This window comes from Platalea leucorodia (assembly GCF_965183815.1).
Source record: "Platalea leucorodia genome assembly, chromosome: 8".
NCBI lineage: Eukaryota > Metazoa > Chordata > Aves > Pelecaniformes > Threskiornithidae > Platalea > Platalea leucorodia.
This window is the reverse complement of record NC_138830.1, coordinates 34534142-34555933: the sequence shown is the minus strand read 5'-3', so window position 1 is coordinate 34555933 and position 21792 is coordinate 34534142. Positions and strand designations below refer to the sequence as shown.

The 21792-nt window shown below is 38.7% G+C and overlaps 1 protein-coding gene across 5 annotated transcripts in view; it reads right to left on the bottom strand.

Moving 5' to 3' along the window:
- Positions 1–128: 128 nt before the first annotated feature.
- RSPRY1 (ring finger and SPRY domain containing 1) overlaps positions 129–21792 on the bottom strand; it is a 39942-nt gene continuing 18278 nt past the window's right edge. For all 5 annotated transcript variants that reach the window (XM_082319500.1, XM_082319499.1, XM_082319498.1 and 2 more), the window contains 13 exons: positions 21223–21275; positions 19626–19738; positions 16821–16947; positions 15347–15405; positions 14917–14983; positions 14244–14375; positions 12733–12848; positions 11826–11969; positions 8875–8986; positions 8080–8182; positions 6398–6550; positions 4112–4216; positions 129–3176 (listed from right to left, as the gene is read on the bottom strand). In XM_082319500.1, the coding sequence (XP_082175626.1) occupies positions 3080–3176; positions 4112–4216; positions 6398–6550; positions 8080–8182; positions 8875–8986; positions 11826–11969; positions 12733–12848; positions 14244–14375; positions 14917–14983; positions 15347–15405; positions 16821–16947; positions 19626–19738; positions 21223–21275 (1381 nt within the window). In that variant the 3' untranslated portion in view covers positions 129–3079. The remainder of the gene's footprint in view (positions 3177–4111; positions 4217–6397; positions 6551–8079; positions 8183–8874; positions 8987–11825; positions 11970–12732; positions 12849–14243; positions 14376–14916; positions 14984–15346; positions 15406–16820; positions 16948–19625; positions 19739–21222; positions 21276–21792) is intronic.

Below are 21792 nucleotides of genomic sequence, written 5' to 3'. Positions count from 1 at the left end.
CACCAAGACGCTGTCCTAGGAAGAAAATAAAAAGAAAACAGAGATAACGTGATCGTTATGATGCACGCAGCTCCCCCCCCCCCCCCCCCCCGTTATTAAAGTGGGTTTTCCCCCTACGAAGCAGGGCCATGAGGGCTGGAGGGCAGCACTCCACGCCAGGGCTCCAGGCGCACCAGCCACCTCACCCGGGCGCGACTCGGGTGACCCCGACAGAAGGCTGTGCTGGAGTGTTTCACACAAGCAGGAACACCCCCCTGGCCCCGGACTCGCCTTTCTGCCTCAGAGCCAACTTCCTGTTCAAAGGACAGCTCCTGCTTCTGCAGAGAGCCTGCATTAGCACCAAAACACTCATAACCCTGGCTCTCAACAGAAGTAAAGGAATTAAAGAACAACAAATAGCCTTCAAGACGTTTTTATTGTTGAATGGACAACTTTGCTACAATTCATTTCCCTGTCTGAGGGCCTGCGGAGCCACTGCCTCCCCTCCCTGGCCCCAGAGCCTTCGGGGCGTGCAGGGATCGAGGGTGGCATTACACCAGTCATGGAGGATCGAGCTTTACAAAGACACCCCCAGCATGGATTCCAGCAGAAAGCCAGTCAAATTGTACAGTCTTTGCCTTTGTGAAATGAACAACATTTCTTTGTTGTTCACCTTTCTCTGCAACACAGCTCCCCTCTCCGGTGCCGTTGGCGCCCTCTGCCCAACACCAGTTGCATGGAAGACGGTCTGGGGCAAAATTTTCCAAAGCATTCACATCTTTTCAACAAAGAACGCAGGCACTTAGTCCCATGTCCACAAAGGCAGCAAGGCTCTTAAGTCACCTCCATTTCAAGGGGACACCAGACACCTAGAAGCCTTTGTGAACCTGGGCCTTAAGAGCTTAATCTCATACAGCAGTTGATACAAATCAGGAGTCCTAGGCACTTCTGAAAATTTTACCTCAGTTAATCCTGGCCAGGGACATCAAAGCCCTGAAGTTACTAGAATCTATTAAGGCAGAGTTCAAAATGTTTCTGTCCCACCTATTCCCTAAAGTATGGTTTGTATCTTTATACCTTAGGGATAAAAACCTATCATTGCATTTGGAAGCATTTAAAACTTCATTTCAAGTGATTCTGAAATTATAAGATCCTTGTGGCAGTGATGGTGTTCATGTTTGCTCATTCAGCACCGAGCATGAAGGGACTCAGCCCTGACTGGCAATGTGGATTACAGCAAAACATTGTAAAGTACAGTCAGTGAGGGAATGAGGTCCCCATGGCACAAATTTGCCAGTCTAACTTTAATCAAAACAGGCTTCCAAGGCAGAAGAGAATTCACATTTTAGCAAGACTAACCAGCACTCTGTTTTTTGATTCAGTCTGTATTTGGAAAAAAGTCAACAAGAAAATGATGGACAGAACTTTGCTAATTCACACATTGTACCCAAGAGGTTCAATGGAGACACTTTTTTCCTTTTTTTTTTTTTTTTTTTTTTTTTTTAAATCTCTAGATGAAATTCAGCACCCTTGAGTTAGCAAAGGCAGAAGGTGAAAGAAGTTGCTAGAGAGCTTGATTCTGGGACCTGTATGCAGAGCTCTCAGCTCCTATTTAAGTCAGTAGGAAGCAAGGGTGCTCAGCAAGAAGCAGCAGCCTCAGCTCTGTTAATACTTGATAGTACAATAAAGATAATAAACAATTTTAAAAATAAGATACATCGCAGCATGAGAATTCACTACAACAGCCTCTGCTGTTGAATCATTGCCAAGAAGTGGGATGGTTTTGGTGAAAGTTGTGTGCGAATTAGTAAAGTTCTACTATATAGCCAGATAATTTAAAAAAAGCAACCTGTACAAGTCTTGGAAGAGACCGAGTCATATCCTCAGTTGGTGCAAAATAAGCATAACCACCCATTTTTGTGCTACTTCACTGACACCAGCTGTGAACCCTGATTCCTTGTAGAAACCTAGTAAAACAGTCAAAAGCTGCCTGCTGAAATGCATCCTTAACATACAAATGTCACAAATGTGTAATTAAAGTGGAGCAGAGATTCCCACTGTATGATCCCTACCAAAAATATGAAGTGTGGCCCCAAACCTGCTCAGAGCAGGACTGACACGTGGCAAGCAAGGTGCATTTTTAAAGAGTTACAGAACAAGACCAAACTTGCTATCCAAATAACACTTTTTTTTTTTTAAATAAACTGGCCCCAAATTATCCTTCTATCTTTTAAGATAGCTCAATATTTCCAAAGTGAACATAACTTTCAAAACCAACACTGATTAAAAAAGATGTTTGATGATACCTTAAAAAATACCCAGAATATCAAATTAATTCCAGTCCAGCATTATAATTAGTTAAGAATACCTCCCGAAAATTATATCCTCACAAAAAAATGTGGGTACTGAAGTTAAAAGCATCAGAAACATTATGTACTTGAAAATACTACCAATCTTTTAACGTTTAAAAACAAATCAGAACATTCTTTGGAATCACCGAGTTATTAAAATGTATGAGTTTCTCTACAGTCTCCACACTGTCTTTTCAAATCAGTCTGTGTACAGATTAAGTCTTTGAGCAGTTTAATATCCACTCTCGGAAAATACAGAGTCTCTGACCAGCAGGAGGCTACATTAAACAGGAAAACATTGGCATTCTCTTTTTAGTACTGACTTCTGCCAAAAATAGAGACTTTTGAGCACAAGACAGAACAGCCCTGTTTTAGGAGATATTTCTTTTCTCTTCTTTTCTAAAACGCATTGTACGCGTACTTCCAGTGCAAATTTTTTCAGCACTTGCGACAGGCGAGAAGGAAAGGGGGAAGAAGCGAGACACTCTCCTATGGTCTTGCTTGGAGGAACCAATAGCCATAGCACACTGACCTACCAGCTCTCCTTACTGTTGAATCCAGTTCCCATTGCTGGCAACCTGAAATAGCTTATTAAAGATTTCATTTTTAAGATAAACAGATTACAGTTTAGCATGAAATCTGGCCGTGGCTATGGTTCTACGTGCGTAAGGATTGGTTAGAGATGCTTTCCCCTTTCAGTACTGGTTGGAGTTCATTAAAAACAAGCCTGCGGTATTTCTCCACATATGTCATGAAATGTGAGAGATCTGTCTGACTCTGGTTTGTATTTCCTGTCGACACAAAGGGCAGGTCTCCAGTTGCAAGGCACACTCCATGCACAGGTCACTGAAGGAGAAGAAAAATCAGTTAAAACCTGCATTTACAGTATGAAAAACCAAATAAAAAAAAAACAAATCCAAGCATAAGCAGTTCAGTTAGCCTGCTAGGAACACAGTCAAGATAAGTCTCTCAGCACAGAGATTAGGAATTGCAAGTCAGGTGTTGTGGATCCACAGGCTTTGAGAGAAGCTCCTGCTGCTCAGCATCTTACAGACCTGAGACTGCTAGTGCAGTTGGTCAGGATTACACTTGCATGCTTTTGCTAATCTTAACACTTGCTCTGGTCTGGAGAACAGCAGTCCCACTGCCCTGCCTGAGGCTGTCTCCACTTCTTGTTGACACACACTGGGCACATCTCTAACTTTCCAGCATCCAGACCCATGGCAAGACTGCTCACAGGAGTGCTCTAAAAACACTAAGGAACTGGACTTAATTGGATTAATTTCCTAGTAGGCTGCTTAAAGGCAGGTAAGTGCTATTATGGTATTACTCATACTGCTGTCCCATTTTTAGCTTTTAGAGGAATTTGTGACTTGAGAAAATCCATTTGTTGAACATTTAATGAGTATTTGATTATATAATGAATTTTCTGCTCTCGTGATCTGGATTTCACAGCACCAGTACTAAACAAGTACTCATCAGTAAAACCTTTGATATCAGGGAATTAAGACTTGGCAGCATACGTACATATCCACAGTACTTCCCCAAGCCCAAACACACAAACAATTAGGGATTAAATCTGCTCAGGGGTAGGGTGAGGGGAACAGTGGAAATATTATGCTTAACATCTATCTGTCACATCCTTAAAAGGAGGGGTTGTTTCCTTTATGCTGGGGAGTCAATCAAGATAAGCAGGGACTGCATCTGGTCTCACCCAAGCTGCATGTCAAATACACACATTTTTCTGTTTCTTTGGTTTTGGGTTGTTTTTAAGGTTTTACCTGTGTCCACATGGCCTGAGTTCTGTGTCTGCTACCTCATCACAGCAAAGCGTGCAGCAGTTCTCTCGGATACTCACTTGCTTCAACAAAGCCAGGCGCCTGTGTCTGAAGAAAGAGAGACATCCCAACACACACACATTACTTTGACTCAAAATGACAGATTCTTAACTATTCTGAATATTGCATCAATTCCAATGCAATACTGGCCTGTGCTACTCAACACTACTGCTGATAAACATCGATCATAACTTCCCACAAGAAAGGCTTAACACACCCAGAGATGTTCAGAACAGTCTTCAACTCCCTGTTCTAGTCTGTCAGAAAGGGACAAAGAGGGTGTTAGATTACAATTCTTCTAGCTCCCACAGCTGAACACTTCAAAAAATTTCTTCTTTGGTATCTGTGTACTTTTAAGAGTTAAAAAAAAAAAAAAAAACAAACTTAATAGCCACACAAACCCATGTATCAAAATTCAGAAACCCTGTAATGCTGTAACACAGTTTAAAAGAATAGAAATTGAAAATAAAATCAACAGCCCAGTATGGCAACTGCCACAAGGGAGAGTAAATGGATAAAAATCCCCCATTTGATGAAATAAGACATTTCACATTTGGAACACACGCTACACATCGAAACTGTTCAATGGCAGGGTGACATGTCTAGCCCAGACTATGCCCCACACTAGATGCATTAAATTCAGCACAACTCTACATGAATTTATCTTAACTCCTGTGATGGATAATTAGGGTCCACTCAGGCCCTTCCCTTTTTTTCCTATCACTTTTAAAATCAAAGCTATCTTTTAATTTAGTATAGCCTTATCATTTCCAAACAGTTCAGGCTGTAGGGCAGGGATGATCTTTCTCTATACAAAGAGCAACAGTGTCCAAACTTGAATGGAGCCTTTCAGTGCTATCACATATTAAATAGGCTCTAACACAGGAGGCCAAGTTTCTCCAGTCAGGCATCAACAGGAAACCAGCTTCCTCCAGTTTCTCTCTACACCTTCTGGCACAATCAAGTAACAGCTCTCACAGCTAATGCTTAAACATTGCTAGAGTAGTGCCAGAATGACATCAGTAACAATCACATCTGATCATCAACTGAGAACTGCAAAACCCCTCATCTAAGTGCATGATACTAATAAGGCAGAAGAACACTTAATTTGAAAAGGGGGCTGACCAAGAATGATAACTAACAGATCATCTTAAGGGATTAAATCAGACTCTCACTTAAAGCACCTGCAGTCACAAGCAGGTGTAAATTAATCTGGCTACATATAAGTACAAAATGGTCTTGCAAGTTGCATTTGATTTTCTCTGCGTAAGTACAATATCACGAGCCTCAAACTTTGCCAATGCGTGACTCAGATCCAAGAGTAAGGTATTTTTTTGTTTTCTTTTTAAACACTAAGATACACAACTACCACAAGTACACTTGAGCGAACAGATAGATAATTCAAAACCAGCCTCTAAATTTTATTATAGCCAGGGGTACCCACCTCCAACAACCCCCGCCCCCACTTAATTAGATGTAACAAAAGATTATTTCAACTACCTACATCAGCACCACTCTAGAAGGCCATCTTTAGACAAAGTTGCAAATCTGGTGTATGCTGTATCCCTGATTACACTGTATACTGTTAATGTTTGTGTTCCACCAAATTATTTTATTACTAATGACCTAAATCAGAAAAACTATTAGTTTTCATTCCTGCCAGAAGTTTGGTAAGTTAAGGAAAAGTGTATCTAAGCCTGTTTCTATCTGGCTTGATTTATATTTAGGTGGGGAAGCACTTCTAAATTTGAATAACCTTTGTCAGTACTATCATTCACAAATGGGGAAATTTTCATCTGGATCAGAAAAGAAGGACAACTTCAAGTCTTACAATCATTCAGTACCTCCACGCTGCCAACATCACAAATTAGGTCAATTTTCAATAAGACATCATTTTTTAATTAAGACTATATCTCCTCAACCAACCTAATGATTCTTAGACAGCAAAAGGCACTTATACTAAAAACAGTTTACTGTGCAGTAATAGTTCATTTTAATTTAGCTTACTATTACAAAAAATTATTTTAATTTAATGGATTTTGGTTGTATATCTCCTGCCCTACTCATTAAATTGCACTGAAGCCTATGGTCTAATCCTTTTCTGAAAGAGACCTATGGAGGCATGACCCCATAAATAACTTTGCCAAGTGCAACATAAGACTATGCAACTCAGAAGTGAAGCATTTTATTTCTCCATATGCAAACACACAAACTAGACAGGAGGATTACCTGGGCAAAATGATTTTCTCTTCTGCTGTCAGAAAGGCATAATCATTAAAGGTACTAAACTTCATTGATGGTGGGTACTTGAAAGGTTTTGCCCCAAAGTTGAACTCACATTGTTGATAGGACATGAAACTAGCTGCAGCAAAAAAGCCGGATCTGCAATATGATGAACAACAGACATTTTAGAATGACTTAAACAATAATAGAGCTTTCCAGACATGTTACTACTATTACCAGACAAAAATATACCCTGAAACAGACAGACAAGTGTCCTCAATAGAAGTGTTCTACAGCTAATTAGGAGACAAACCTCTAACACATCCAGTTTCAGCTGCACATACTTTCCTTGTTTAGTTCTCAAATTCTGAATTTACTATCAGGGTTTATCTGAATTTACTACTGAGTCAGCCAATAAAGGCTGCCTACTCTACAACTAGCATTAGTCACACTTACACTGAGAGCAGATACATACATCTGAACAGCCTACAACCTGATCCTCTTTACACTGATCAGCTCAGGTATCTTCTTCAGCACTGGAAAAAGTCTTTTTCTTCCAAACAACTGCTGTTTAGTAGAGTTGTGAGGAGCAGTACCAACTGCAAGGGATACCTCCATGTCCACCGCTCCTGCTGCTTTATTTGAGCAGGCACAAATCTGGGGAACTTGCAACTCTTGTACACTTGTTGTGTGGGACCTGTGCAGGGTGAATCCAGGTCTGAGCTCTCTTAGCACAATGCCCATCTGTTCCTCCTTGCCCTTGCAGGATTACCTCAGGACAGCTGTCTTGTCTTCACAGCCACACAGACACCTTGTAAAAACACCACAACTATCACCTCTTTCAGTTTTATTTACTGAAAGGGCCCAAGATGACTAATACCCTAAGTTCTAACCAAGTAACAAAATCTGTTCAGTATATAAATGACATACTCCACATGAAGAACAGGGTACTGCAAGCTGAACAGACAAGACACTCTGCAACTCTTTAAACTGACCTACTCTTTGCTTGCATCTTGAGCTTCATTTTGATGAGAAAACATGAATGAAATTATTAGCACAGTAGTATTAATTTACAAAGTACTGTAATGTTTACTTAAGCTGTATAGGAAGCTTCTTTCTCAAGTTTCACACCACCTTATCTTTTCAGAACTGAAAGGCTGAACTTCTCCATGAGAGTCAGAGGAGCTAGCCACGTGTTAATTTTAACAGATTTGGCAAAATAAGTCTAACGCCTTTCTGTAATGCTACCAAGAGACGTCCTTCCATGAATATTCAATATGCCACTACAGGAACTGGCCCAAGTGAATAGCAGTAAGTTAATACGCATGCTTCAGCATTTACAGGATTGAGGCTTTATTTTTTAAAAGATCAGAATTCCTCAAGCTCTACTAGAAATTTGTTCATCTTTGCTACAGCCTCATTCTATTTCAATGCTGTGCTAGTTTGACAGTAGAAAACAGAGTTGAACCTACCTTTAGAAGATCCAAAGTATTTATTTTGGACCATGAAATCCACCTGTGAAATTATATCCTTCTCACTGATTTCTAAGCAACTTCCAATTGGAAAACCTGCTTAATAGTGGCTTCAGGTAAGTAAATATGAATTTACATCTCAAATGGGAAACACTTCATATAATTAAAACAATTATCCATAGAAGTCACTGTCCTTCCAAATGAGCACATACTTACACAGCAGATGAAAATACTTGCTTCTCGGCAGGAAGCTGGTTTCCATTTAAATAGAAGATCATTTGCTTTTCTTGCAAGTCTAGTAGAAATCCTATTGTGTCTCCTTACATGCAAAACAAAGATAATTTAAGGATTTCACTTCTGTTAAATGCCAACAGCTGAAACAGTTATTGTTTTAAGTATCATGTATCTCACTACGAGTTGTCTCACTTGAAAAGAACTGTTTGCAAAAGCATAAAGGAAGAAACACTGATACAGACAGTAACTAAAGAAAAAAAACCCAGGACAAAATAGTAAAAGAAAAAAAATTTTAGTCTGCCAGAGCATTAATACTACATAGTTGTAGAAGTATTGCAGAGTATTTGCCAAAGCCAGAAAAAAGCTGCACTCTGTCCCTCCTTGGCTATTTCACACCTGTTGAAGATACCCTCAGAACGCATACTTGCTAAAGTCTGATTTCTAATATGCTTGTGCTATTTATTTTAAGAGGTGTTTTAATTTAGCTATCCTTAGGAGAAATTTTTAATAGAAGAGAAGGCGGCACAGTTCACACAAGCACGGCATGCATCTCTTTACACAGATTGTGGAACAAGAGCATGGTGCCTACTTCGTACATTTAAACCACTGAAAGTAGTAGTAAAGGCACAATAATTATTAAACCTTTAGTATCATCAGGATTAGGCAGTAACTGCTCTGTTCACACCTACTAACAAACTCTTTTCTAGACACCTGTAAGAGCAAAAAGTCCTGTGCAGAAATCCAGCTAGGATAAATAGCAGAAGATGGACTGAATACCTTCTTTCCAACAGGGATGGGAATGTGGTTTACTTCTAGCATTATACCAAATCAGCTGCCGGCAGCCATCGTATGCACAGGAGTATTCATCGTCCCCAATGCCATAACCTTCCTTTAGAAAAAGAGTAAAGCATTTCAGTCTGCAGCCATTCCTCACACAGAAGGGCTAAAGTTTATTTTTATTCAACTAAACCATTCATCCAAGAGCAGGAAAGGGTTTCTCCCACCCCCATAAAGATAATTTTTTCAAACTAGTCTTAGTTTCATTTTCACATCAAAAGGAATTTGTTGGGGTGAGGAAGGGGGAAGAAAGGAATGTCATCACCGAAGCGTTTTTCATTCTCTGAGATCAAATCACTCCCGTCTATTAAACTATTAAAAAAAAAAAACCCAAACACAAGGCTAGTACCCAAATAGCTAACTTTTTGCATCTTAAAAAGTCAACATAGAAGTGTAACCACTCTCTTATCTTGAAGTCCCAATACCAGACTTGTAATACCTTCCCCCACAAGATATCCAAGTGCCACCAGAACATACAGTACACAGAGAAAAAACCCATAGTCCCTTCACTGAATTTGTTGCATATTGTGTCCGTTTCAGTGCCACCCTCCCTCAATTTGTGAAAAGGTTATTGAGTGATAGTCCCAAGGTCCAAGACAAATGCAAAACTAGAAGTTTCAGAGTGGGAGAAGTATATGTCATGTAGGAGAATGCAAACATGAAACCCAAAACCATTACGGAAGAGAACTTCCTCGTGCTCAGCATGATTTGTCTGAAGTGCAAATACTAGACAGTGGCTGATTACACAAGCCTCAGATGTCCCAAATTAAAGCTAAGCCGAGCTAATGGGTGTTTAATGTCATATTTAGGACTAGACTTTCTTACGCATGCTGTAAATAAAGAGCATATGGCTACTCTGACGACTGTGTTTGTGACATATGCAGAAGATAATATCCTTATATTTCAAGTAGACACCTAATGAACTTAACAGTAGCACTTAACCATCAGCAAAACAGTTGTAGCAACAGAAAAATCACCCTGCTCAGAGATGTGACATCTCCTATTTTCATAACTTCTACAGGAAGCACACACAGAAAAATGCATATACACCAAGCTCCTTAACAGTAAGCAGGAAAAATCTTTTAAGCCTCTTAGCAGTCTAAAGGCAGACACATGGCCTTTTATTTCAAACAGTTTCCATTACACTCAATGTCTACAATGCCTGTGCTCAGAACAGGTCTGTATGGTATTTTTGTTTGGTTGTGGTATTTTTGTTTTGTTTTTAAATTTAAATCACACTTGCAATTTCATGCTAGAAATGTGAGACTAGACTTTGGATGTGATATAGAGAGATATGCGTGTTGTATGCCAGCAGAGGACAATGCTATTTACATGAATAATTAGAAGAAATGGAGCAAGACCACTGAACTCACAGGAAGGCTTAAGTTAAATGGTGAGAAAAGCTACTCTCCCATTCCTGTTGGTTTCTTGCCAGTGGTGTTTGTTTCATCTCCTTGATGTATTTCTCTCATAGGCCCTCACCATCAATATTTACTCACATGTATGTATTTGGCCTTCATATTAGCTTCTGCATTTGACTCAGTTGTAGAATGACTTTTTCTATAATAACCAGAAAGAAGCAGTTTTAACTGCTTATCTCTACATTTTATATACACATATTTTTTATATATATATATATATGTATAATTCTTCTCATAAATTAAATTCCAAGTGGAAACAGAAAGCCATGCAATTACAACAATAAAGTAGGGCTAAGCACATATTTCTTACTGAAGCTCAGCCAGTAGTACTGTCAACTTAAAATCCCAGCCCTGTATTTCCATTCTGGTTAATGGCGGTAGGCTGGGCCATAAACACCTTTTGTACTAAAATTCTAGCTTGCACTTTAGTGAACTTAAATGGAAGTTTGGAAGGCTGATAATATGGAAAGTCCTCTCTAAGCTGAAGCAGAGAAGGTTTTTGGGTAGTAATCATTACACTTTCTTAGTATTATGGAAATACTGAAGCAAATATGCTACAGCATACTGAGTTTACAACAGCTGTACAGTTACCATGAAGATTTAAGAAAGAAGTCCTAGTTACATCTCTACAAACATTTGAGATTATTCTTTGACTATAGGTTTGGACTTCATGTGCACGTGGCACATTTTGCTTTAATGCTAGTAAGTACATAATTTTAAAAGTAAAATAGGAAGAAGAACACTTAGAATTAAGAATAAGATATTAAGTTATCTACATGAGAGGGACAGCAAAACAAACTATAAAATAAGAAAGTGTACTTATTCTATATTATCAGAATAAAGGCAAGAAGGTAGAGGGTTAAGTCTTTTTGTAATCCTTATTTTTAATTAAAAAGAAGCTGTCACATACCCAAATGGTACCATACTACTGCTACCAGCAGATCCAATGATACCATGCTATCCCAGAGTCAATTTAAATAATTATTTCCCTTGTGAAAGTTAGTTTAATATGAAAGTATGTTAAAGAGTATAGTCAAATGGCTGCTTTGTGACCTGCATAAAAGTGAGTGCACGATAATCTGCTAGTTCCTAGTAATTGTTTACTTCACAAAAACAACAGACAGTAACCACCGATGTTATCTAAAGAATTTCCAAGAAGAGACTAAGACATAAGAAATAAGCCATTTCCCTGTAGCTTTCAGACAACAGCAAGTAGATTACAAGCTGTCGTTACTGCTAGCAGCTATGCATTACTTGTGTGAACAGTGTCAGTCTATAGCAATGACAATACAGCCTTTTCTTGTACCACTAACTTCAGCAAAAATAGCTTCATGAAAGTACAGAAAAATTGAAGGAAACATGGAAATGCTCAGTTACTACGACAGAATAACCAGAGCTATTTTCATAGGTGTTGTAAGTAGAAAAATACTGAAGTTACATCATCAGCTAGATGACGTTACATGTACTCACATGATTGAGAAATTTGCTGTCTTTGGTAGCCCATCCTATCTGCATCACTCCTGAAGTAATGACTGTAACTTCATAGTACCAAACTCCAGAATCGACACAGAACGTACATCTAACGCTTTCAAAGGATGAGGCATCACATCGAGCCTACCAAAACCAAACCAAAAGTTAAGTTTCTATAAAGTTAGCATTCAAACAAGCCCCTTTCTTTCCTGGATCAAGTTTCTTGCATGTAAGAATACATCAGCATAATTTTAGAGGCACTTCAGACAGAAAGTGACCTCTCTTTATAGCAATAATTGTCACACAAACTAGCAAGTAGGCAAGACTGAAAATTGCTCAATGGTAAGCCACAGGGGAAAAAAAAAAACACCACACCAAAACCAAAACAGAATTGACAAAGCCAATGTAAAGATTTAAAGACTAAGACAACCAAGACAGGAAGACCTAAGTCATCCATTGGTTGTTAGCTGACTCCTGGTACGAAGGACAGAGAGGTATTCCATGTTACATGAATTAGAAGAAGTAACAGAGGAAGAAAAAAAAAAAAAAACATATGGCTGAGACAAAAATCCTACTGCTATGGGCTTTTCAAGACTAGACAGGACAAACAATGGGAATTATACTTTGTGAACAATTTTAGGCAAAATGAGTGAAAAACCAGCTGACTCTTAAGAATCCTCCTCACTTTTCTCAAGTTTCAGGGCACAGATACAGGTGTTACTTTACTGTGAACATTTCATGCTTGAGATCAGTGTAGTGATGTTACAACCCTCTGACAAATCAAGTTTTCTATACAAAGCTGGCAGAGAACTTTGTTTCATTCTGGGAAATCACAGGAGCAAGTATTTAAAACCTGCCTTTTTCTTCAGACTCCTTTTTAGGCTGAAATCATGAAGTGACATCCTACCTCTAATCCATGTGGTGAGATCTTCAGGTATTCACTGACATCGTTACTGTTCAGCATAGCCCTAATGTTGGTCAAGTCAACCTTCTCATATGTAAACTGCCTGCCTTCTTTTAAAACTGCAAAATAAAACTAGTTTTAATCACTGCTGCAGCAAAACCTTATTTTAAACATTTCACACAGTGGCAATCTCTCTAGGATCCAGTTAATTTTTGGCATAACTGAATGAAATATTGATATTTTGCTTGCATGCAAACAGCATCGCTTCCAATACACTGTGTGTACATGAGAACAGGACCTATACCTCTGACTAGAGCTCCTACAATCTGATTATCATAGAACGGTTTGGGTTGGAAGGGACCTTAAAGATCATCTGGTTCCAACCCCCGTGCCATGGGCAGGGACACCTTCCACTAGACCAAGCTGCTCAAAGCACCATCCAGCCTGGCCTTGAATTACTACTTTCAGGAAACCCACAGGCAAATGTAAGGCATCTAAGTTCACACCAAGATGGCACTGTTTCAGGATTTACCATTGTATTGTATATTCAGTTGGTAGAGTTTTTCTGATTCATCACAGTGGAAAAGATTTTGGGGATGGGGAAGAAGGGGAAGAGGAAAACAAGGATTTAAAAGTTTTTACCCTCTAATTTTCAGGTAGGTGATGAACTTGAACTGAGCCAAAGCAGCTCTTTCTCCCTGCATCCCCTTTTCACATGGAAGGATCAGAAGCATTTCTCTTGCCAGGTGTCAAACTGCTGACACATGCATGTTAATTTATAAATCAGAGATCTTATCTTAGGACCCTTCATATATCCTAAGCTTGCTACAACATTTATACAGATGTTTACTAAACACAATTGACATTGGCATTCCATAAGCTGGCTAAAGCCCCATAAAGCCCAACAAGACCTTTTACCCAAATTTATCTAAAAGGCATTAGAAGCTACAAGGTCAGAGTTGCTTCACCCTTGAAATCACAACTAAAAAAGCAAATTTGAATATTGTTAGTCATCCAAAAGGATAGATCAAGTAAAGTACTTTGTCAAACAGTTTTCACTTTTGATCACAAGATCATATCTTTACTTTAAAAAGTCTTTAATAATTCTTTGAGACTGCGCACTGCTGAGGTACGATCACAGTACTGACTATCACCAGGATACATCAGTCAGTAATCCAGCTGTTCCACAGAGAGACAGAGCTGCACTATTAAGCTACTCAGCACGTCTGCTGAAGCGTGGGTTACAGGAAATACGGGGCAAAGAAGAATTTTCATTGCAGCTCCAACTTGCAGAGTACAAACCACTTCCTTTCACAAACATTTTCCTTGCCAAAATTTCCTTTCCATGAAATTACACTGGATTTATTTGCCTTTTTTTTTTTTAAGGAGAGTGATTATAAATGCAGTCAGATATATTTACAATAAGTGCTTATACAAAACAAACACAAAGTAGTCCTCCATCTCTTTAGAGAAGTCATTAATATTAAATGAATCCATCCCTTCATTATACCTACACAGATTGTCTAAACTCCACTGGGCACAGAATCCAACCTGGCGTTTTAAATAGTCTGGATTATCTGTCCATTTCTCTAGCAAGATCAGTTGGTCGCTAATGCACGATTCAGAAACTGTCATTTTATTTTCACCTGCAATTTAAGAGCAAAAAAGAATAATTGCTATAAATTAGGAATAAGTTTAGTTAAAATAGTAACATTCTACAAACACAGTAGAACACCCCTCCTCCCCCTTTAAACTTCAGTATTAAAACCAGCATGAAATTCTTTGCCTAAGTAGATGTGAAATTAACTTAGCACTCAGATATACCATTTCTCAGCACAGAGCTGCATCATCAAGATCACGGCTGTTCTCCATCTGTCTAATACGGATTTATTTCTTTTCAAGTAACAAAGGCCTCATATCATAAGTCCTTCTACAGCAATTTCTAACTGGGAAGGACTGCACTGAGTTTCAGCAAATATCTCAAGGGTTTTGAGGGGTAGAGGGGTGTCACTAAAGCAATAAATATTTCTTCTTGCCTGTAAGTGGACAGACATTTCTCTTCTACATTTGTGTTCCCACCAATCCAGTCTTTCTTATGCTCGCAAGTATTACCAGATGAAGCAAGTGACAATTCCACAGTAGAAGCCATAGTATGACTGTTAAGAGCCGTGTCAGGCTAATACTTACTCGTTTGTGCAAACTTCTCCAGTGCTATTAGTGCAAAAAGCATCACTGTCGGATGGGACTGGAAGTTCTAAACATGGGCAGTAAGAAAAGTTATTTAGTAAGTACCCAGCACAGATGGATAGGAAAAGCTGTTAGTCTGTCACAGAATGCCAGTCTGTCACAGGTTGAAAGGGACCTCCAAAGGTCATCTAGTCTACCCTCCTGTTGAGAGCTGGTTTGAGTAGATCAGGCTGCTCAGTGCCTTGTCCTATTGACTTCCAATTATCTCCAAGGATGGAGATCCCACGGACTCTCTGGAATCTCAACTTTCTATAACATACATTACCAGTATTTACCAAACATGACCCTAACTTTTCACAGTACTAATAAAAAATAAATTGCATTATAATTGCTATGTATGGATACACACAAAAAGATTGAAAACACTTACCAAGCTGTGAAGTAAATATTCTAATATGCCTGGGCTGAGTAAGCCTATACTCGCAGGACCTACAAGAACATTAAAAATTAAATCCATCCACAGGAACTACCACTTACTCATCATCGCACAGAACTTTTAAACACAAGGCAACAAATTAAAGAACATTTAAGAACTTTGCAGCAAAGCAGAACTGTAATATAGAACAATTATCATTGTTCCCAGTCAAATATTTGCTACACATTTAATAATTACACAGTTACTACCAAATTACAAACATATTGAGTTTACCTGCTGTAAATGGGTAGAGTTCTAGCCATACTTCTGAGTTTTTGAAGTAAGACTCCATCAGCCTCTGCTTAGCATTTTTATGCTCATTACTTTGAAAGAGAGACTGGCTCCCCTTTACTTCCAGAGTCAAAGTATAAAGACCAGCTCCACTTATCAGTAGCCCAAAATAAGAAAAACTGAGCATCTAGTATAGCCTACTTGATAGTTAATTATACAATTTGCAGCAGCACCATGACAAGCACCCAATTAAAAAAAAATTCCCTGCAATACTGTCTGCTTAATCAAGAGAGATACAAGGGAATCAAACTCTGGCATTTACAAACTCTAACAAATTGCAAAGGGTTACAATATAGCATTAACTGATTTGCTGCCTGAGCTGATACAACAAGAACCCTTCCATGACCACTAAGCCAAAAGTGGATACAGAATCTCATTTTGACTTAGTATAACAAGGTATAAATATTATAGTACGAAAATTCTTCCTGCCCTTGTTCTTTACTTTTTTGGACAGAAATATTGAACCTATTTTTTAATAACCATTAGGTGATACCGGACAATCACTTTTCCTCCTTTTCCTGTCCGCTTTCAGAAAAGGAGCAAAAAAACTAGATACAAAACCAACCATCAGCAGGAAGGAAACTTAATCATGAGTTTCCAGCAGGGTACTAGAAAGTCACCTTAAAATAGAATCCCAGCAATTTTCTTTTAAGTAACACAGAAGAGAGAATCTTTTCAGCTAACTACAATAGAACAATACATGTTTAGCAGAAAGCGCATCTTTCTTCTTTGTTTCTATACAGCCTCCAAGATTACTAATTTGATACTCCTGCCTACTGCCTAAAGAACTACATGTTCTCAGTAATTCACACACAGCCAAACTAGGTCTACAGAAAAGACTGATTACCAGTGCTAAGGCAATATACCATAAACACTGATCCACAATCATTAGCCACACATCAGAAGGATTTGGTCTTTTAAAGTATCTGGGATTGTGAATGGCTCATTCAGACCCAAGCTAGTGACTGTTCAACATTTTAATCAAGCAGTAGACTCAGTCACACAAGGTCCTCCCTTGATGCAGAACATTATTCAGCTCTAAGAAAACATTTCTGAACTAGTCTGCAGCGTGGGCGCTAAAGCAGAAGGTGCTTCAGCGAGCCAAATACAAGCTTTCAGAAGAATACCACAGCTTTACCTGCTAACTTCTCTGCTAAGCAGCCCAGTACTGCAGTTGTATTCCGGTGTCTGGCAGGGTGACAAGCATCCTGGCAAGCAGCAGCTCCACTTAAGTTTAATATTTCAGTTAACTTTTGTAATGCATCCTGAAAAAGAAAAAAAATCAGAAATCTCTTCAATATTACTGACAGATACAGTTTCCCACCTAACTCAATATAGTACAACAAATTATTTTTACACTGTATTACTAAAGTCAGCATCATATTACAGACAGCATGGCTATCTTTTAAGATAAGAAGAAAATAAAGAGCAGATGGAAAGAGAAGTTCAACATACACAAGATCTGTAACTTTAAAATTACCACCAGATTGCTGGTCATTGTTGTGATTAACAAGTCAGGACACCTCTGGATGTATGCAAGTGAGCTACCAATAGCAATGAGAATTTGAATGGTAGACAAAGGCAAACAATACCAATCAGCACATACGGCACTACTGCCATCTAATCTGTTTCCAATGTCCTAAAACTCGCACCCTTTCCAAAAGAAAAGGGCTGTTTTAGACCTTAGAATTCAGGACTAAAGAGATGTGCCCCCAAAAAAGAGCCCACATCCCCATTATAAATTTACGATGCTGTCAGCTTTACAAGACGTCATAAATGGTATTCTTGAGAGCACAAATGGCTTTCTGTAGTCACACTAATTTAGGAAGTAACCAATGACTGTAATAAATCTAAAATGCCATGCTTTGACTTGCTTCATTCAGGCAGTATGGTACGGATAAAATTCAAGATAGATCTAGAGCATACCCTCCATTTTCAGAGTAGTTAGGGTTTAATCTAGAGCCAGAACAAGTTATCCCACAGGGAGAACCCCACCCCACAAAGTTCCAAATCCCCCTCAACTTTCCAGACTTCATGAAAGTTTCAGCTGATTCAGACTGAAACTGAATAATCTCAGGCTAGGATCTAATTAAAATAGAACTCCTCCTCATATTGAAGTCATCAGCAGGCCATTTGGAGAAAGAATGAGTACTGATCAAGTTGAATATATATGGCTTTTTGAATTGTGTTCTGAGCCACACTCAAATCAGTTTATTGTGCTAGAGTCTAAGATTTGCAGAGATAACACTGAAAAGTAGTTATGTTCCCAAAAGAAAAGCCACAAAACCAGAACTGATAAACAGGACTGACATTACGTGGAAAGAACAGAGAAAGAAGAAAGGATGACTGAGCCACAGACTTGGGATGGAAAAGCCTCACTAAAATTAGACTCTTGACAATCTCTGATACTGCTTTTAGCCATTATTAGAACCATCACAGAGATCAACTATTTTGAGTTAAATAAAGACTTTATAGAACAAAGTTTACTGCACTGCCATTTTAACTTTATGGACTTTATAGCCTACAATAACAGAAAATGAAATACAGCCTGCTGCTGTTCTCCAGCTGTCACAGAAGTGGGGCACTGACTTAAAACCCTTAAGACCAAAAACTTAAACTTATCCTGAATAGAAAGAAAATGAACAGCAACAAACACTTTACTAGGCTGCATGTGCCCAGCAGATCCCACAACTGTAGCTCCTTGTGACAAAGAAATTGCACAGGGGAAAAAAAAAAAACCCCACACTTCTGTGCACCCCAGCAACAGGCATCTTATTCCTTTTGTCTTTTAAAGGTCAACTATTTCATAGTTAACTCCTTAAAATTAAAGTATCTAAAAGTCATGTGGCTTTTGAAAAAACAAATAATTTGATTGCCAAGTACATTGTATAGTTGAACAAAAAATACATCATCACTCTTCATATGGCACATTCACAGTGGTCTCCATTTCTTGATTTCTTTTTCAAAGCAGGCAAAGTTTCTAGTTATAGCTTTGTTTTCAAAATCATTTTGCAGTCTATGTGACAGTCTATACAACATTTAACTTGTTCAAAAGTCTCAGATGACTTTAATCAACAGCCTAGAGGGAAAAACCTCACTTCAGGTAGTTAGCTCAACTAGCTCTCCAGCCACTCATGCATTTATGTAAGACAAAAAGCTACCAGCTTTTTATATCCTTAACAATGCAAATTGAAAACTGAAATTGGCAGCATAAGTAGATTAATAAATGAAAGCTGCAATGATGTCATCATCAATTGCTGATGAAATGAGATAATGACAAGCATTTGAAGACAGACAAGTTCTCTGCACAATCATCACATTCAAAGGGATTCAACAATGGTTAGCATCTTGAAGCACTGGAGGCTCTCACTAAAACACCTGTACCAAAACAGTATGAACACCTCAGGTCATCTTTCCATCCTAAAAACAGATTAGTGGTCAGTAAAAAAAAAAGTATTCAAATTTGTGAAAACTGTAGCTAGATATTTCACAGTTAAAAAATGTCATTTGTTTAACTTAACACACCCACTTGCATTGCATTCCTTATGTGCAGGGCAGGAACAAATTCAACGGTGACTTGTAAATGCGCAGCTTTCAGAACTTGAGAACAAAACAGCAGAACTTGTACTCCTTTTGCAGCATTTGTACACCCTCACTGCACAGCATCCATGTACCACATGGCAGGAGAGGACAGCAATAAAAGCAGCTAAGGACCAAAGGCCTCCTGTTCTTCCCCGTGGAGCAGATTTCCCCCCGCCCCCCCCCAGTGCTTCTAGCATTAAGTAGCAAATTGAGTAATTTGTGGTGACTTGGTATCTAAGTTACAAGTTACACCCATATTCTGAACAGCTATCAGAGCCTTGCATCACTGGTGAAACCCATGGGTGTGGCAACCATGAATAACTGAAATTCAGCCACACAAACACATACACTTTAGACTCACTTTTGTTGGCAGTGGACATTCATCAAGTAGTAGCGTTATAACAGCTGGTCCCAGGGGATCTTCTAATGGAATAACTCTAATTAAAGACTGGACAACTTCCAACCAGCCTTCATCTGTCAACCACAAAACAGAAGTAATGCTCAGAATTAACACTGCAATTCTGAAGTGTTCAAAATACATCCATAAATGTAAATTGGAAAATCCTCAAAATTACCCAGTGAGTTTACAGACACTAGGAAAAAGAAAAAGAAACCCAAACAGTTTACTTTTTACATCAATGTCTTAGTTTGCAGTAGTTTAGAAGTTTAAATTCAAGGAGAAAAAAAAAACAAAACCAAAAAACTTTACAGCAGCTTGGGTAATAGTGAACACCTCTATTGTTTAGAGAACAGTCTTGCCCAGGTCAGAGCATCCTTTAATTCCCACTAGTATTAGGAAGGAACACTCATGACCACTATGGACAAGCACTTTGTTCCAGTGATACTCAAGAGTTCAGTGTCCAATGTCAACTCTTAAGTGTTAAATGATGCATCCACAATGACATGAAGAAATATTTCTTCTAGCCAGAATCAGAGCACTCTTCTTGAGTTCCCTCAAGTAACACAGACCTCAGAGGAACTGCATTAGCTTGTCCCATGCCTGGTGGTCTAAAGAAAATTTGCTTTCATAAGGAACTGTTTAATGAGTAGACAAGGGCTTCTACTTGCAAGTAAGCAACAAGCCACATACAAGATGTTAAACTACTAATAAAGTAAACAGATTTGGATTTGCAAGAAACTAGTTCCCTTAAAAGTGAAAATAAAGAGAGTCTGTATCTGCATACAAGCAAATGAGGCTGAAGAGACTTGGTGCTGCCTTCAACAATGACAAGTAAATATAAGTAACACATGGGGGTTTGAGTTTTGTTAGCACATTCCCCCGAAAACATTTTACTGAATTGTAAATTACTAAATTACTGTAACATCTAATCAGGTTGATTAATTTATTTTGATATAGAAATACATTTCCTAAGACCAGTACCACCTCTACTAAGAGAGAGAAAAATTCACCTAAACCAGAAATTTGGTGGAGGGCTTGAGCTGGGACAATTTCTCCTGCTGTAACAAAGACAAAAAAAAAGCCCTTGCACAAACATGGATCAGCTCACAGGAACACTTAAGGACAAGGCTGGAACGACTACATCAATAAAGTGGAGGTCTAAGGACAGCAAAACCCAAGACAAAACGTACTATTTGCCAACACTGGAGCACATGGGTTTAAACCATGTCTACATACATAGATGGGTTGTTTCTGCCTTACTGAAAACAGACATTCTTTGTGGCTTACAGTTTAATGCCATTACAATGTGTTTGTGGCCATCCATTGGCTGCTTCTGGACAGTTCACGTAGGAAATTTAATGGAGTTCAAAAAAACTCAGGCAAATGCAATAAGCTCAGTGAAACTTCTAAAGGGCAGAACTGTGTTTTGGATCCCACATCCCTAGAGCTACAGCAAGTCATAATACATACTGCTAGCATGTATTTTTCTTCACAAAGAAAAGAGGGATTTTTTTGCTTTGGAGTCACAACTGAAATGCCCAACACAGTGCCTTGATACCTGTTTCTGCCATTTCATGTAACGTGATCATTGAATAAGGAGGCTCCTGGTCACTGAAAGAGATATTACACAGGTCAAAATTTATGCACAATCATCAACATAATACACCAAATAAAATTATAATACACAGGCAGAAAATGAATCCAGTAAGTATTTAACAGAAGGAAGTTACATAGGCTGCAGACTGCTAATGCTGTTTTCAGATCTGAAACACAGATGGGATTTGAGCGTTTTTCTGGCTCAAAGTCAACATCTGCACATCTACAATAGCTGATAAATGAAATGGTGATCCATATCTGCATGTCTAAAAGCTAAACATAATGCTTAGGCATAGTGCTATTCATTAGCAGGGTTCCTGGGAGTATGTAACCAGAGACTATATGTCAGAGGTCATGAAGTGAATGAAGAGCAGTGCACAAGGGACATCACTTAAACATGATTTCCCCCCCCGAAATTCTCTGCTAAATATATAAATATATTAAAAAAAACACAAAACTGAAAGGCAAGCCACCTAACAGCATCATAGACTTCAAACTCATTAACAAGAGCTGTAAGAAATAGTCAGGGCAG